The sequence below is a fragment of the Bos indicus x Bos taurus genome, chromosome 14 (genome assembly GCF_003369695.1).
Source record: "Bos indicus x Bos taurus breed Angus x Brahman F1 hybrid chromosome 14, Bos_hybrid_MaternalHap_v2.0, whole genome shotgun sequence".
Taxonomy (NCBI): Eukaryota; Metazoa; Chordata; class Mammalia; order Artiodactyla; family Bovidae; genus Bos; species Bos indicus x Bos taurus.
Window position 1 is genome coordinate 971,168 of NC_040089.1, and position 16,822 is coordinate 987,989.

Consider the following 16,822-nt stretch of genomic DNA (forward strand, 5'->3'; position numbering starts at 1 on the left):
AGAAAGTGACATCAGGACACAAGCCCTGGCGACAGCCCTTGGCGGAGCAGCAGGGAGAACACAGGGGCGGCGCCACCCGGGAAGGGCTCCCGGGGCCCAGCCTGCCTGTCCTCCACTGCCTCTCATTTCTGCTGCTCTCCAGGCCCCATCTGCTGCTACTGGACATTCTCCCAATACATAGGTTGGGCATTAAAACTTCTATAAAACCGACAGTCAGGATTCTGCAAGCCTTCTGGGGTCCGGCCCTGTCCTCAGGACAAGGTCAGGCTCCTCACCCTGGCCCTTTCGGGGTCCGGGGGGAAACCAAGGTGACTGGCAGTGCTGGAAGTCTATCTGGGGGTGAGGCCAGAGCCACCTGGGGAGGACCACACTTGCAGGAGAGACTGGCTGCTGGTGGCCGCAACACGGAGGGGAATGGAGGGGCCAGTTCAGAGCCAGAGTCAGCTGGCGGGACGAGAGGGGGATGTGGGGGCACGGAGCTGGCAGCGGGCAGCAGCGTGAACATAGGCTCACCAGGGAGCAGAGCCAGGGCAGACACGCGAGGGCCTTGACGGTGTGAAACCTGGAAGTGCCGCAGAGATTGAGGACACCCGGGGGGTAGGTGCGCCTGAATGCGGGTCTGGGCCGCAGGAGGGAACTTTTCCTAGAGATTCTGCTCTGGAGGCCGCTGCCAAGACACCATGACTCAGGCCTGGGACTGAGAGCGCACACCCCGACCCCAGGGACGCTCTGCCAGGGCGGAGGGGGTCCCGCTGGAGTTGCAGGCGTACGGGAGAGGGGCCCCGCGAGGCCGCTCCGCAGGCGCGCTCCAGCACACGCGTTCGCGGGGCGTGTACACACGGAGACGGCCCAGTGTCCAGCCCCCGGCCCGAGAGCGCACTGGGGAGCGTGGGTTCTCACCTGCAGGGGCCTCCGGGCGCTCCAGGGTCGCGCGCCCCATGGCCTGTGGGCCGGTCTCCCTCTGCGGCTGGCGGCTCTCTCCGGGTTTCCCTAGGGGAGGGGGCGGTCAGTGGGGTAGGAGTGGGCGCGAGCTCGGCCCGGAAGAGCTGCCGCCCGCAGCCTCCTCGCGAGGCGACCAGGGCCGGGCCACGGCCGCAAGGGGGCGCCGGCGAGCAGGCCCGCCCGTACGTGGGCCGAGCTCCAGGCCCGGAGCCCAGGTGTGGCGAAGCCGCCGCAGGACTCGCCGCCCGCCCTACCCCGCCCCTAACACTGCACCCGCCCGGTGCCACTTCCCGTGCCCCGACGCTACTCCCGCTCTGTGCCTCCGTCTACCTACCGCGAGGCCTCTGGGGCAAGGGCTGAGCGAGAGGGGTGCTGCCGGCGGGGCTGGGCCGGGCCAACCAGTTCAGCCAGTGTGACGGAGCCGGCTGGGATGGGGCCCTGGGCGTGGGTGTGAGTCAGCGGCCCCCGGGCTGGGGAAATGACGGGGAGGAGCCGTGCGTGGGGCCCCCTCCCACCAGGAAGCGGGGGGGACGCCGCCAGGCAGGCTGGCCCTGCGCGCCGCCCCCACAGCCGTCCCCAGGGATCCAAAGGCTGGCCCCTGTGGGCAGAACCGCCGAACCCCCAATCAGGACGTCCTCAAGAGCCCTGGCTCAGCTCAGGACAGGCCGGCCTCTTCCTTACTGCCCCATGTCAGTCCACTAAATGCCATCTGGGCCTTCCAACTTCCAGCCTCTTCCCCCAAGTCCCTGGCACCCGCCCCGCACCCCCCCCCCCCAGCCCCTGGCCCCCAGCGGAAGTCTCCCCCAGAGGGGGCAGTGGGTCCATCAACTGCACAGAACCCACCCCACCCCACCCCACCCCCGCAGCTCCCCCCACCCACCAGGTGGTTTTCTCCAACCATACTGGCTCTGGGCTGGGGCCAGGGGCTCCTGTGGCAGTTGGGTTAGAGCAATCTGCAACCAGTGAGCACCCTGCCTGGATGGTTGGTGCGGCCCGGGACGCAGCTCCGAGCCCCGTGGGCTGCAGCTGGAGTTTCCCGGGAGCAGGGGAGGACGGGGTGGGACGGGGTGGGGGGGCACCGGTGCCCGCCCAGGGCAGGACCAGACGCGTCCCGACACACAGCCCGCAGTCTGGCTGCCGAGTCGCCTCCTCCGGTTTCTCTCAGTCTCCCTCCCAGTCTGGCCGAAGAGGCCTGTGCCCCAGCAGCCCTGCGCCGTGTCAGCGTGTTAGTCAGCCTCGCGCCGGGTGAGCCACCGCGCCGCCAAGTCCCTATAAACTCCCTGGCGCGGCCCAGCCCGCGGAGTGGGTCTGTGAGGCCCACAGACAGAGCCCGGGCCAGTGCCTCAGCCGGGGTGCCAGCCCAGGGAAGGGCAGACACGAGGGGCCGCAGGAGCGGAGGGCCCACCGTGGCCTCTCAGGGGAGCCCCCTGGGCCCGCCTGACTGAGGCCGGCCAGCCGATAAGCCGGGGCCCCCGAGGAGCAGACACCTGGTAAAACAGGCACCAGATCGGGGGCATGTCTGGCAAACGAAGTAGAGCTCGCAAACCCCGGCCCAGGAGGGCGGGCAGGGCACAGAAGGCCACTGGGCAGCAGGGCCCTGAGGCCAGGCCCCCGCCCCCCGCCCCAGGGTGCCTGGGGGACGAGGCGGGGGTGGCCCCCACAGGGCACGTGACCAGCAGCAAGCTGGCTCCCCAGGGGCACCCCAAGGTGGCCAGACCAGAGCGGCCACAGGAAGCCGAGAGGCCGGAGCAGGCCGCTGCCGTGGGGTCCGAGCTGGTGCTTGTGCCCGCTGCGGACATGGAGGGCTACGGGGTGGGAGGCCTGGTGCCAGGCCTGGGCCCGGAACTGCTGAGGCTCCACGAGGTCGAGCTGTGCCTGGCCCAGGAGCAGCTGCTGCTGGAGGACCGGCGTCAGCAGGCCCAGCTGCACATGCGGCTGTGGCAGGAGGAGCAGCTCTGGCTGCAGCAGCTCCAGGAGCAGCAGGCCTGGGTGCGCGTGGAGGGGCTGGAGCTAGCCCTGGCCTTGGAGCAGCTCCGCAGCGAGGGCCTTGAGGCGCTGCAGACCCAAGACCCGGTAAGGCCTGGAGGGGACTGGGGTGGAGGAGGCTGACCATCTCAGGGGTGTGGCGACCATGGCAACAACCCGCGGCAAATCTGTGGCCCAATGTGAGGCTGGTGCCCACTGCACGGGGCACTGCAAGGACCACTCGACAGGAAGCCCTCCCGGGCTGGCCCGATGCTAGAAGGCAGAGAGAGCCCGGGAGGGGGCTGTTCAGGGAAACTGAGGCAGAGGTGTCTCTGCAGAGCACCCAGGCATCCTGGCCAGGTGGGCCGGGGCAGGAACTGTCCAGCACAGCGTTTGGGACATGTGGGGTGAGGGCCGGGTCCCGAGCCCAGTTGGACAGTCAGCAGGCAGGACCAGCATCCCCTCCCCCGCCCGACACAGCTTCCTGGCCACCTGCCCGGCCTCCTGTTTATTGCAGAGCCTGTTCCCAGGGCTTGAGATGAGATGGCGGAAGCCACCTGAGCCATCATCCTCATTCCAGGAGCGCTGCCGCCTCAGACGCAGCTGGGGCTATTTTGGGGAGCTAGGATCCAACCCAGCTTGGCGTGGAAGAGTGGGCACCACCATCCCGCCAGGTCTGGGGATCTGGGAGGCCTCTGGGATCCAGGCCCGCTCAAGCAGGGGGGCTGAAGCTGGGGAACAGGGTGTGGGGCTCCCCTACTGAGCATAGACCCCAGTACAGGTGTGTGTACAGGGAGGACCCCTAGCCACAGCCTAGAAGGTGTTGGCAGCCTAGCAAAGAACTCAGATGAGTGCTGTGACAGAAAAAATGGGACTCAGAGAAGAGCGACCGTGGGTCAGGGTGGACATGGGAGGAGATGCACTTCCTAGCCCATGGCGGGACTGAGCCAAGGGCAAGCTGTCACCTTTCAGCTTGGAAGTGGCTAAAGAGAGCATGGCCTGAGGGAGCAGCAGACAAGGAACAGCACAGCATGGCCTAGGTGGTGCAGAGAGCCAGAGGGGACTGCGCACTGTCTCAGAGTCCCCAGCGTGGGTTCAAGCCCTGATGTTTCAGAACCTATATTCAGTCCCCACAGGCCTGCTGCCTCTCTCCACATGTCCTAAAGTTATGCTCTGAACACTGTCCTCGGGACCCCAACCCCAGGGGTACAGTCCCAGGGTCAGAATCTTGAAGGGACATCTGAGCTCTGACTCCTCTGTCTCAGGGAAGGGTCTTCCTGGGCTGCTGCACAGCAGGTGTCACAAGTCAGAGTCTGAGCCAGGCTGGAGGTCAGAGGGGTCACACTCACCGGCAGGGGCCCGTGGCTTGGCTCTGGGGAAGGACTTCCCTGGCGCAGCTCTGGGTCCCCCCTTCTTACTGCTCATTCTCCTGGGTGAGGGGAAGGTCGGAGGGTGTGCTCAGAGTGGCAGAGGCAGTGGGGACAGCATCACATGGACCTGCAGGAACAGACAGCAGGTGCCGAACTGGGGAACACAGGGTCACCCCCAAACGCAGCTTCCTGCCGGCTTCCTTGCCCGCCCGCCTGCCCCTGGTTCTTGGCGTGTGCATGCCCAGTAGCTTGGGTGGGAACACTTGGCAAGAACATCTGGCCACAGCTTGTCCCCCTTGCCCTCACGTCCCTGCCCCCTCAGCCTGGCTCACCCATCCTTACCCCAGGATTGATGTCTGGTACCCATCTCCTGGCTGCAGACCACTAGGCTGAGCCAGCTTCGTTTTAAACAGCAGCCTGAGCCGACCTGGCCTTGCAGAAGCCTCTCTGCCCCTGCTGCCCCTAGCCCTCCCCCCACACCCCACCCCTCTCTCGTCTTGGCCTTGGCAGGAGGTGTTGTCGGGGCCGGGAGCAACACCCCTCTCCCTGGCCCACTCGGCTGACCCCCAGATACATTTCCCCAGGGGGGCCTCCCCTGCCCCAGGCTGTGTTGCTGCCCCCCTCCCCCGAAGCACTGCTGCCTAGGTGCTGTCTGAGCGCACACCTGTGTTCCCACCGTGGATGTCACTGAGAGTTTGGGGAAGGAGCAAATGCAACTGGGAATGACCCTGAAAGTTGGGACAAGGTGACCGGAGACTGGCTGAAATGGATGGGCACTATGGCGGGGGAGGGACAGAGCTTGAGGTGGGAGGGCAGCGGCAGGTGCTGCCATGGGCTTGGGCAGATGGTCGAGGGCTGGGCGGGGCCTGTGTTGTGTAAGGGCCCCTCACAGAAGGTCTGATGGGGAACTGGGGTTCTGAGGAGGAATCTGAAGTGTTTGTGGGGGAGGCTGGGGGGCTGGGGCAGCTAAGGAAGGGAGTGTGAGTGTGTATGCGTGCATGCACATAAGTGTGGCGGGAGTGTGCGGGGCTCAGGGACTTGCAGGGCCCCCGGTTTCTGAGGGACTCTGGGTGCTCACATAGGTGCCTGTATGTTGCAGGGTTCTGTGGCGGATGGCCCTGCTTGTGTGCAGAGTCTGTGCAGCAGAGCGTCCTGTACGTGTGGACGCGGGCGTGCGCCTGAGTACAGCAGGCGCAGGCCTCCATGTGCTTGTAGGGTCCTATATGGACCTGGGTTTCTATGTGCATCAGGAGCGGGGGTCCCATGTAAGTGGGGGTCAGTGTGTGTGTGTGTGGAGTCCTTTGTGTGTGCAGGTCCCTATATGCCTGTACAGTTCCTGTCCACAGGTGTGTGCTACATGTGTGTGGGTGTGCCAGTGCGGGGAGGGGACTGGCGTGGGGAAGTGTCCCCGGTGTGCAGTGGGTCTCCTATACGCGTGTAGGGTCCCGGATACCTGTGGGCATCAGAGTGTGCGGGGGTGGGGCTGTCCCTGTGTGGTGGGGGGCACTCTGTGCTCACAGGCCCCCAGGCCCTGCCCTGCCCAGGGCTCGGCGCAACCCTCAAGGTCTCACCTGCTTCACCTGCCTCCCCCAACTCGTAGGCAAAGCCAGAAGCACCGCCCCCCGCGTCGGGCTGGCCCGTTTCCTAGCGACTAGCCGGAACTTCCGAGTTACCCCGACTTCCGGGGCGAGGGTCAAGGGTCAGGCTTAGGGCCCTCGAGCCTTCGGCGAACAGATGGGCGCCTGGGGACGCGGGGCCCCGGAAGTCGGGGCCTCAGCGGTCTCCCGGGGTCCCGGGCTGGGGTCCCGGGCCGTTCCGCCGTGGGGGGTTAGGCGAGGGTCCCGGGAGCGGCGGCGGCGGGCGGGCGGCGGAGGAATTCGGGCGCGCCGCGGGTGGGGCCGCCCCGCCCCCAGGTGCTGCCCGGGCAGGCAGGCGGCAGGGGCGGCGGGCGGGGCGGGGGCGGGCGCGTGAATCAGGCCGCGCGGCGGGCGGGCCGCGGCAGGGAGTGGCTGCCGGACCGACCGGACCGCGAAGCCGCTGGGCGGCGGTCGGCTCCTGCTGCCCTTGTCCCGAGACCCCGCGCACCTGGCCAGGTAGGGCCCCCTCCCCGGGCTCCGGCCGGGCGGGGCGCGCGGAGAGGGAGGTCGCGGCGGGGTGGGGCGGGGTCGGCACAGTCGGGCCCCCCCGGCGCGGCCTCACCTGGGCGGCTAACCCGCCCGCACCTGGGCTGCGTCGGCGCGACCCAGAGCGAGGCAGTGGGAGCGCGGCCGCGCGCGAGGGGGTCGGGCAGGGTCTGCCGGAGTTGGGGCCGAGGGGGCGCCACGGCCGCGTGTGCTGGTGCGATCGCGGGCGCCCTCGCTCGACGCCGGCCCGAGAGAAGCGAGTGGGAAGGGGCCCCGGGCCCAGATCGAGACAGCCCAGGCCGCCCCGCCTTGCTCCTACCCTCGTGGCCTCGCTGGAGTCTGGAGAGCGTGCCGGGCCTAGCCTAGACCCTTCCTGGGGGTGCCCCTTCTAGGCCGCCGTGGACTGGGGGTGGCCCGCGTGACCAGAGCTCTGTATGGTTCCCTCCGTGGGGCGCACGGTTCCCTGGCGCCCAAGTCCCTGGACTGGGTGGGTGGACGGGACTCTTGGCCCATGCAGCGTAACTTCCCGGAGTTCAGTCACCCGCTTTGGCCCTGCAGTGTGCACTGGAAAGCTGCAGCTCACCCACTTCCAGACCAGGAGCCGCCTCTGCGGGAATCCCAGGCCCGTCCTCCTCCTGCGGCCTAAAGCCCCTGCCTGCCTGGCGCAGGGCCCGCCCACCTTGTGCCCCAGATCCGTCCCTCCGGATAAAACCCCAGGCCTGCCCGCGGGAAAGACTTCCGTTGGAGGTCCCAGGTTCAGGAGCCCACTAGAGCCCTGAGGGCCCTGCCTGGAGACTTTGTCGGCTCTGTCTGAGGTCAGAGGTCAGCAGCCAAAGAGCGGGATTCCTGCTGAGTCATCAGCCTGGGTGGGATAAGCGCCCTTCCCTCCCTTCAGGCCAGCGTTGGTAGGCAAAGGTGGAGAGGCAGCTGTTGGGGTTCCCATAGCTGGGAGTGGCCACTGCCGGGCCCACAGGTCAGGGGCATGTGGACCTGTGAAAGGAGACAGGCAGAGGCCTAAGGTGGTCAGGGGCCCGCGTGTGGCTTCATGCAACTGGGCAGGGCCCCCTTCACACTCCCTCAGGACGGGCCAGTCCCCACCCTCGGATCCCCCACCCCCTCTGCATGCAGCCTGGATACTTGGAGTTGATTCCCTTCCCCAGTGAAGGAGGAGGGAAGGAGGTCCCTTCCAGTATGTCTCCCCGACGTGGCAAGCGGCACCCTCAAGGGTTGTCAGCTGGATAGCACCCCCTCCCCAGTCAGATACAGTTCAAGATAACACACACCCTGTGGTCACACACAGGGTCAGGACCCTGGTGCAAACAGGCCCACACTACGTACCCTCATGTGGTCAGCCTGCATCTGGTCCTGGTACAGTGAGGACGCATGGCCACCCCATTTGTACCCAGATACGCCAGTGGGCGGTGCCCCCTCTTAGGCACAGCAGGTTTTCCTCAATCAGACCAAGTAGCCTCTCTGCCGGGTGTGACTGAATACACACGGGGGCGTCCCCCACCCCCACCTCCACGCCACTTCTCCCAGGAGGGCAGACAGGAAAGACTCCCCAAGTCATCCTGAGCCCCCCAACTGTCTCCAGTGGGCCACTGACGCCGTCCAGTCAGCGATATCCAGCTGCACCTACAGGGGCTGGGGGCACTCTGCCTGTCGGCCCACATTCAGGAAGCCACAAGCCAGACAGGATCAGCTTCCTGCGACCCTCCTTCCAGATTAGGGAGATGAGCATCCAGGTATTTCAGGGGTCCTAGGGAGATGGGTCCTAGGAGCCAAATAAAGACCCCCACCTGGCCTTCCAGGACCCGTGTTCCCCCAGGCCAGGCTCCCAGGCAGGCCCTTTGGAGGCAGGTGGGCTGGAGTGGAGCCAGTGGGGCGTGGCTGATGGTGTGAAGGGGGAGCAGTGAAGGTGGAGAGGCTCACCTGGAGCTGAGGACAAGTGAGCAGTGACCAGGAACTTGGAAGGTTACTGCTGCCCCACGGTCCCGGCTTGGCAGGGACAGGCCTCTAAGCTCCTGCCAGGATGTGAAGTTCAGGCCTGGGGAGGCGGAGGGGTGTGCCAGGGGTGCAGCCTAGGGAGGTGTCTAGGATGGTATGGTGGACAGGGCAGAGGGCTCCGAGGTCGGCAGGTGGGTTGTGGGGCTGCTTGTGAGGCCCTGCAGCACGGGTCCGGGGTGGCCAGGCTCTGTGCACTGAGGTCGCCTTGGGCCGTGTGTGCTATCTGGTCAACCCTGACAGCTGCACTCAAAAAAGCTTTTAATTAAATTTTTAAAGGGAACACTCCATTTACAGTTACTACAAAATATTGGCTGTATTCCCACATTGTCCAGTACATCCTTGAGCTTGTCTTACACTAAGTACTTTGCACCTCCTGCTCCCCCACATACACTGGTAACCACTGGTTTGTTCCCTATATGCATGAGTCTGTTTCTTTTTTGTTGTGTTTTTTTTTAGATTCCACATATATGATATTATACAGTATTTGGTTTTCTCTGACTTATTTCACCTAGTATAAGCCCTTCAAGTCCATCTATGTCGCTGCAAATCACAAAATTGCATTCTTTCTGGCTGAGACAGCTGCATTGTACAGTGGAGGGAACAGGCCACAGACAGTGGTCCAGGGTCCTCCGGCTCTAGGGGCAGAGACACAGGCAGTGCCCCAGCTTGTCCAGTATGCACAGTGCCTGGGGCCATAAAAATGCATTCATGTCATAAAATCAGAAGAAAAAAGTAAATATATTAATACAGTCTATATTATATTTATATTTTCTTTATAACAACTGTCATATCATTTTTTTTAATGGAGGAAGGAGTCCACAAAGCAGAAGTGCCTTGGGCCACAGAGGCCATAAGGTAGCCCTGAGTCAGGCCCATGTGGAGCCAGAACCCCTGCCTGGAACCTGGGGCCCAGGGTGCCTCCTGGCCCCTGGTGAGAGGAGGGCCAGCCCCACCGCGAGAGCCACAAGAGACAACGGGCATGTGTTCTGATGTTCCACCAACTAGGGGGCATGCCAGAGTCTGGGAGTGCCCTGGAAGACCTCCAGGAGCGGGCTGACCTCCATAGCCCACCCAGGGTCACTGACAGCCGCTGCTATGATGTGTCCACATGTATGTGGAGGGGTGGGCCCAGAGCCCCTCCCTCTGTAAGGCATCTCCCTGCCCTTCCCCCAGGTCCCTGGCCCCAACATGGCCCGTCGCTCCCAGAGCTCCTCCCAGGGGGACAACCCACTGGCACCCGGGTACCTGCCCCCGCACTACAAAGAGTACTACCGCCTGGCCGTGGACGCGCTGGCTGAGGGCGGGCCAGAGGCATACAGCCGCTTCCTTGCATCGGAGGGGGCACCCGCCTTCCTGTGCCCCGAGGAGCTGGAGCACGTGAGCCGCCACCTGCGGCCGCCGCAGCATGTTGCCCCCGAGCCCCCCGACGGCAGCCCCCCCAATTTGGACTTCGATGGCTCCTCCGGTACTTACTGGCCTGTGAACTCCGACCAGGCAGTGCCTGAACTCGACCTGGGGTGGCCCCTGACCTTTGGCTTCCAGGGCACTGAAGTCACCACACTGGTTCAGCCACCGCCACCTGACAGCCCCAGCATCAAGGATGAGGCTCGAAGGATGATCCGCTCTGCCCAGCAGGTGTGCGGTCCCAGGCTCCGTGGGCAGTGGGGAAGGGCAGCCTGCACTGGACATTGAAGCACGAGTAGGAGTATGAGGGTGAAGGAGAAATACAAGCATGCCAGTTTAGGGGGCAAGGGTGGGGCCAGGACTGGCTGGTCAAGCTTCTCCAGCCCTCAAGCAGCAATGAGGGCTCCCTGACAGACTTCTTCCAGGGTCGTCAGCGGTTTGGTTATCACAAGCTGCAGACTGCACAGGTTTGCCTACCCAGGGTCATGGCTGGTGCCCAGAAGCAAAGGGGTTCTGATGGTTGGGGCCCCTCCTTGCCTGGACTTAATGTTCAGAGAATTCTCTAGTCCTGCCCTTGACCTAACCCCCAACACCAAGCAGTTGGCAAATAGCAAAGGGAGCCTATTAAACCTATGGCAGCAGCTCAGATGTAAAGACCCGTCTCTGCCCTCTGCCCCTTCGCCCCTCCTCCCCAGATGGCAACTCCTTCCCAGGTGCAGGAATGGAGCCTGGGGCTTTGCCTTGCCCCCTCCCCCATCCAGGGCTCTGCCCTGAGCTGAACACCCCCCTAGAGCTGAAGGACAGCCCTCCCTCAATAGGCTGCAGGCCCTGTGCCTGCCTAGGGCTCCATCATGGGCCATCAGTAACCCCACATCTCTAATGACGGGCTCCTTCTGACCCCTGTTCCATGACGGGGCCCTCCTCCCCTGCGATGGGCTAGTAGCTATTGTGGGCATTCAGCGATAACCTGTCCCTGCTCCCAGGGGGTGGGGAGGGCATGAAGGTATGGCTAGAGAATGGTGGGGACAGCAGAGGGTTCGGGCCTCTGTCCCTGCTTCACCCCCTGCAGGTGGTGGCCGTGGTGATGGACATGTTCACCGATGTGGATCTTCTCAGTGAAGTGCTGGAGGCTGCTGCGCGCCGCGTCCCAGTCTATATCCTCCTAGACGAGATGAATGCACAACACTTCCTGGACATGGCCGACAAGTGCCGAGTCAACCTGCACCACGTGGACGTGAGTGGCCGGAGGGCGGGAGGGGATGACCCGGAGGGGCGCGGTGAGGCCCCTCTGCAGAACCTTAACGCCTCTCCCGCCCCAGTTCCTGCGCGTGCGCACTGTGGCGGGCCCCACCTACTACTGCCGCACTGGGAAGTCCTTCAAGGGCCACGTAAAGGAGAAGTTCCTCCTGGTGGATTGTGCCGTGGTGATGAGTGGGAGCTACAGGTGCGCCTAGCCCCTTGCCTCCCCATTCGAGGGCCTCCTCTCCAGAAACCGTTCTGTAGCGCCCTAACCCTAACGCGCTCGGCCACGCCCCTTCCCCAGCCCCGTTGTCCGCCCCTCTCCCAACCGTGCCCCCGCCCCCACCCCACCCCCACCCCCGCGCTGGTCTCGCCCCTCCCTCTGACTGGCCCCACTCCCCTCCCAGCTTTATGTGGTCCTTCGAGAAGATCCACCGGAGTCTGGCGCACGTGTTCCAGGGCGAGCTGGTCTCCAGCTTCGATGAGGAATTCCGCATTCTCTTCGCACAGTCCGAACCGCTGGTACCCTCGGCCGGGGCGCTGGCTCGCATGGACACCTATGCCCTAGCTCCATACGCAGGGGCTGGGCCGCTCATGGGCAGCCAGATGCCCGGGGCTCCCACCCCCTTCTCCTTCCCCAAACGCGCTCACCTCCTGTTCCCACCACCTCGGGAAGAAGGCCTGGGCTTCCCCTCCTTCCTCGACCCCGACCGCCACTTCCTGTCGGCCTTTCGCCGAGAGGAGTCTTCGCGGATGCCCGGGGGCGCCCTGGAGCCGCACACGGGGCTGCGGCCGCTCTCACGACGGCTGGACGCAGAGGCCGGGCCAGGCGGGGAGCTCTCGGGCCCGCGGGGCTTCTTTCAGGCACGGCACCTAGAGATGGACGCCTTCAAGAGGTACAGCTATGCGGCCGCCGACGGTGCGGGCGCAGTGGAGAATCTCGCGGCCGCGCGGCAGGTATCACGGCAGACGTTCCTCAGCCACGGCGATGACCTCCGCTTCCAGACCAGCCACTTCCACCGCGACCAGCTCTACCAACAGCACTACCAGTGGGACCCGCAGCTCGCGCCAACGCGCCCACAAGGCCTGTTCGAGAAGCTGCGGGCCGGCCGCCCTGGCTTCCCAGACCACGACGAATTCATGCTGGGCACCGGGCCACGATTTCCAGAGCTCGGCCTGGACGGACACCAGCGGCTGGACTACGTGCCATCCAGTGCCTCACGGGAGGTGCGCCATGGCTCGGACCCCGCCTTCGGGCCCGGACCTCGCGGTCTGGAACCCGGCGGGGCCCCTCGCCCCAACCTGGGCCAGCGCTTCCCTTGCCAAGCGATGACGAGGCTAGGCCCAGAGATGGCGCCCGAGCCGGAGCCGGAGCACAGGGGTGGGCCTGAGGGGCGGGCCGGCCTGCGGCACTGGCGCCTCACCTCCTACCTGAGCGGCTGTCACAGCGAGGACGCTGGCGACGAGGGCCTGCCCACACCCATGGAGACGGAAGCCTATGACGATGACGTGCTGGTTTCTGGGGGTCGGGCGACTGCTGGGGACCTACTTCCCTCGGCCTTCCGTGTGCCCGCGCCCTTCCCAGGCAAAGGCCCAGCTCCGGGCTCTGGCAGCGGTGGCGGCGACGGCCCAGAGCGCGAGGGCCCGGAGGACGTGGGCCTGGCCAAGCAGGACTCTTTCCGCTCACGCCTGAACCCGCTGATCCAGCGCAGCTCCCGGCTGCGCTCCTCGCTCATCTTTAGCGCATCGCAGGGCGAGGGCACGGGCGGACCCACTGGGGCCTCCACGGAGAAGGTGCAGCTGCTGCACAAGGAGCAGACGGTCAGCGAGATGCTGGGGCCCGGCAATGAAGCCGTGCGCTCTGCTGCCTCCACCAAGGTGGCTGAGCTCCTGGAGAAGTACAAGGGCCCCTCTCGAGACCCTGGCGGCGTGGGGACAGCAGTCACAGCCGCCAGCCATAGTAAGGCTGTCGTGTCCCAGGCGTGGAGGGAGGAGGTGTCTGCGCCCGGTGGCGGCAGTGGGAGCGAGCGCCGCAGCCTGGAGAGCTGCCTGCTGGACCTGCGCGAGTCCTTTGCACAGCAGCTGCACCAGGAGGCAGAGCGACAACCGGGAGCTGCCACTCTGGCCGCCACCCAGCTGCTGGACACGCTGGGCCGGGGCAGCAGTGGCACGGACCGGCTGCCCTCCCGCTTCCTGTCCACCCAGGGCCACTCCACCTCCCCGCAAGGGCGGGACAGCCCCCCACCAGAGGGGCCTGGGGGGCAGCAGTCTGAGCCAAAAGGGAGCCCCACCTTGGCCTACCCGGAGCGCAAGGGGAGCCCCACTCCTGGGTTTCCCACCCGCAGAGGCAGCCCCACCGCTGGATTTACTGAGCAGAAGGGGAGCCCCACTTCTGCCTACCCTGAGCGCAGGGGTAGCCCGGTGCCTCCTGTTCCAGAGCGCAGGGGCAGCCCTGTGCCCCCTGTGCCTGAGCGCAGGGGCAGCCTCACCCTTCCCTTCTCCGGGGAGTCTCCGAAGGCCGGGCCCACAGAGGAGGCAGTTGGTGGCCCCATGGAGGTCCTGCGCAAAGGCTCCGCGCGACTGCGGCAGCTGATGAGCCCCAAGGGTGAGCGGCGGGCAGACGATGAAGGCAGCTTTCCAACGCCGCAGGAGAACGGGCAGCCTGAGAGCCCCCAGTGGCCGTCCCTAGGCCGGGTTGACAGCACCGAGGCGGCTGCAGAGGAGCGGGGCCCGCGGGCACGCGTGGCTTCAGCCACAGCCAATGCCTTGTACAGCAGCAACCTGCGGGACGACACGAAAGCCATCCTGGAGCAGATCAGCGCCCACGGCCAGAAGCATCGTGGAGTCCCCGCCCCGGGCCCAACCCCGGCCCACAGCAGCCCAGAGCTGGGTCACTCGCCAGTGGCCGGCGGCCTGGCGCCTGACATGTCCGACAAGGACAAGTGCTCGGCCATCTTCCGCTCGGACAGCCTGGGGACCCAAGGCCGGCTGAGCCGCACGCTGCCTGCCGGCGCAGAGGAACGCGACCGGCTCCTGCGCCGCATGGAGAGCATGCGCAAAGAGAAGCGCGTCTACAGCCGCTTTGAGGTCTTCTGCAAAAAGGAGGAGCCAGGGGCTCTCGGGGCCGCGGAGGGCCCTGCCGAGGAGGACGCCAGGGACAGCAAGGTGGGCAAGTTCATGCCCAAGATCCTGGGTACATTCAAAAGCAAGAAGTGAGTTAACTGGCCTTCCAGCCTAGGCCGAGGTGCCTGCATCACCGTTGGGCAGAACACTTGGCCCTCAGCCAAAGCCCAGGGACCCAGCTGAGCCAGCCAGAGTCTGCTCCACCTGAGGCTCAGCAGGCGGCCCTCCTGGCCTCGTGCCCCTGGGTCTCTCCTCCCTTAGAGCTTCAGCCCCAGCTGCCCACTGACTTACCACCCCAGCTCTGGGCCTGCACACCTCCGCCTCTGGACCCTTAGCCTCCCCTTCTTAGGCATCTGTCTCCCCCACCTCTCTGTGCCTTAGGCCCCCATACTCTGGGGTCCGTGTGTCTCAGGGCTTCCGTGTCTCAGGGGTCCCCTCTGCTCGTGGCCTGGCTGGGCTGCCCTTGTCCACTGCCTGGCAGTCCACTCCTCTCTAGGCCTCCCGTCTTCTCAGGGCCTGTTTCCACACCCGTGTTTGAGGTCTTAGGGCTCACTTCCTGCCCTTTCCCCAGCGCATCCCTCCTTCCCTCCCTCCTGGCCCCTTCCCTGGTCCCCGACCCTTCAGCGGGGGAGGGGCTGCCCCGGTGAGAACTGAACCAGGTGTGGCCGCCACTCCTGCAGGCCCCGGCCAGCACCCTGCAAGGGTGAGAACCCCTGGCTTTGTGGCACAACAAGCCCAATGGATGATGGGAGGCCCTGGCCTCACGAAGCATTCCTGACAGATGGCATGTTCACAGGTGCATCCGCAGTCACACCTCAGAAAGGGGCTGGATGTGGAGCCTTGTTCTGTGAGGGCAGAGGACGGTGTGCGATGGCCCCTGAGCCCCGGCACACTGCTCTGAGGGGTCTCGGTGCCCCTGACGTGGGACCTCTGCACCTCAGTCCCTCATCTAAGTGGTCCTTGCCCTGCAGGTGCCCAGCAGACCCAGACTCCACCCTCTTGTGCATCCTTTCCCCTTTGTCACCAGCCCCCCAAAAATCTGTCCGAGGTTCCCCATGTAGCTTTCTTGTATCTTTTTTTTTTTCACTTCCAGATAGTAACTGATCTGGAATGATTCATTTTGGCACCAAATGCTTCAAAAGCCGCCTCTGCCCTCACCATAGGTGCTGGTGTTCTTAAATTGGTGTTTGTGCTATTTCTTTTTAAATAGTTTTTTTTTTTTAAGTATAAGAAACCCTAATTGCTCTTTGGGGACTGCCGGGTATGGCCTCAGTCCTGTCTGAGCCCCTGCACCCTGGTGGCCCACGGTCTCGTCACCAAAGCCACTGCCCAGGTGGGGTGACAGCAGAGACTTTGGTTCGAATGGAAAAGGCCGCTAGGGAGCTGGATGAGCCAGAGTGTCTCTGGTCCTCGATGTGCTTGCTGACACGTTTGGTTTGGCCTGGCCTGGTGTGCAGCTGTTCTGAGCAGACCGGGCTGGGCCTGTCACTGACGGACAGCCCTCGCAGAAAGTGGAGGTTCTGCCCAGGGAGAGTCCCAAGGCCCTCGGACCCTCCTGTCTGCGTCCTTCACATCATGCTCAATAAGACCTCACCTCAATGTGATTCTGCACATTTTGGTGTTAATAAAAAAACAACACGTGAAATATTCTGCCATGTTCCCAAATACATATAGATACCACCACCCAGTTATATTTTGCAGCCTTTAGCCCTATTAATGTCTCAGGTTTCTCTCTCGACACCACCATCCATCCCTGTGGGGTGGACTAAAGACCCCTCCCCATCTATACTGCCACCACCTCTACCCGCATCTTCTAACCACCACAAACCCCTTCCACCCCTCAGCCACTTACTGTGACAGGCCTCACTTCACCGGCCCTCTGTAGGCACAGCCCATTGGCACACCCCTGGTTGCCAAGCCCAGCAGACACTTCCTAACCTCGTCTCGAAGTTGCCATCAACCTGGGGCTGCCCTTGGCCAGGGTGCCAAGCAGCCATTTGTCTAGTTGTCTGGGCCTCCCAGACCCTCCAGTCTTGCAGCAGCACCTCTGCACTCAGGGCTGGACTTCTTGGGTGCCCTGCCCCTTTCCGGACAGTGGCATTCATTCCCCAGCCCTATCGTCCCCCGTATTCATTGCTTGAGCTATACCTCAGGCTCTAAAAATGCAAAAAGCTGCCCCTTCAGGCAGCCCCATCTCATGACTAACTCACCTCCAAGCCAGAACCACGGCCCCTCCCTGGCCTTCCCCAAGCCCTGTTCTGCCTTCTGAGTCTCTCCGGTAGCTGCCAGGTCTGGGTCACCCCCTGCCCAGCTCTCCTTGATCCATACCTCGCCCTCCTCTGCAGCAACTGATGTCTCCCACAGTAGGGCGGAGCTGCCTGCTCCTGGCTGAAAAGCCCTTGGGCCAGGAACATCTCCAACCAGACACAGGAAAGTGGACTCCCTGTGTCCTGACCACTGCCCAGGGTGGGTGCAGTGTGAGGTGTGCATGGAACCAGGAGGTACCTCAGCGCCAGCTGGGACCCTGCCACTCCTCAGTCCCACACCCCCAGTCTGGGCTCACACTGGGCGCTTTGCCTCATAATACCAGAGGAGGAAGCCTTGAGCCCCACAAGACGTTCACAGCTGCTCTCTCCTTCCCCAGCCGAG

At 64.5% G+C, this 16,822-nt stretch overlaps 2 protein-coding genes across 11 annotated transcripts in view; one reads left to right on the forward strand and one right to left on the reverse strand.

Moving 5' to 3' along the window:
- The window catches only part of IQANK1 (IQ motif and ankyrin repeat containing 1), a 23,293-nt gene extending 16,488 nt beyond the window's left edge, over nucleotides 1-6,805 (reverse strand). For 3 of the 7 annotated variants that reach the window (XM_027560477.1, XM_027560478.1, XM_027560475.1), the window contains exons 1-3: nucleotides 5,849-5,952; nucleotides 4,257-4,404; nucleotides 901-990 (exon numbers count right to left, since the gene is read on the reverse strand). In XM_027560477.1, the coding sequence (XP_027416278.1) occupies nucleotides 901-990; nucleotides 4,257-4,332 (166 nt within the window). In that variant the 5' untranslated portion in view covers nucleotides 4,333-4,404; nucleotides 5,849-5,952. Of the gene's footprint in view, nucleotides 1-900; nucleotides 1,104-4,256; nucleotides 4,405-5,848; nucleotides 5,955-6,719 lie in introns of those variants that run through there. The other 4 variants (XR_003514342.1, XM_027560476.1, XM_027560480.1 and 1 more) reach the window with 4 other exon arrangements.
- FAM83H (family with sequence similarity 83 member H) overlaps nucleotides 1-15,823 on the forward strand; it is a 22,195-nt gene extending 6,372 nt beyond the window's left edge. For 2 of the 4 annotated variants that reach the window (XM_027560421.1, XM_027560420.1), the window contains 4 exons: nucleotides 9,581-10,042; nucleotides 10,881-11,045; nucleotides 11,131-11,255; nucleotides 11,458-14,266. In XM_027560421.1, coding sequence (XP_027416222.1) covers nucleotides 9,596-10,042; nucleotides 10,881-11,045; nucleotides 11,131-11,255; nucleotides 11,458-14,266 — 3,546 coding nt within the window. In that variant the 5' untranslated portion in view covers nucleotides 9,581-9,595. Of the gene's footprint in view, nucleotides 1-6,253; nucleotides 6,371-6,940; nucleotides 8,146-9,580; nucleotides 10,043-10,880; nucleotides 11,046-11,130; nucleotides 11,256-11,457 lie in introns of those variants that run through there. The other 2 variants (XM_027560419.1, XM_027560418.1) reach the window with 2 other exon arrangements.
- Nucleotides 15,824-16,822: the final 999 nt, after the last annotated feature.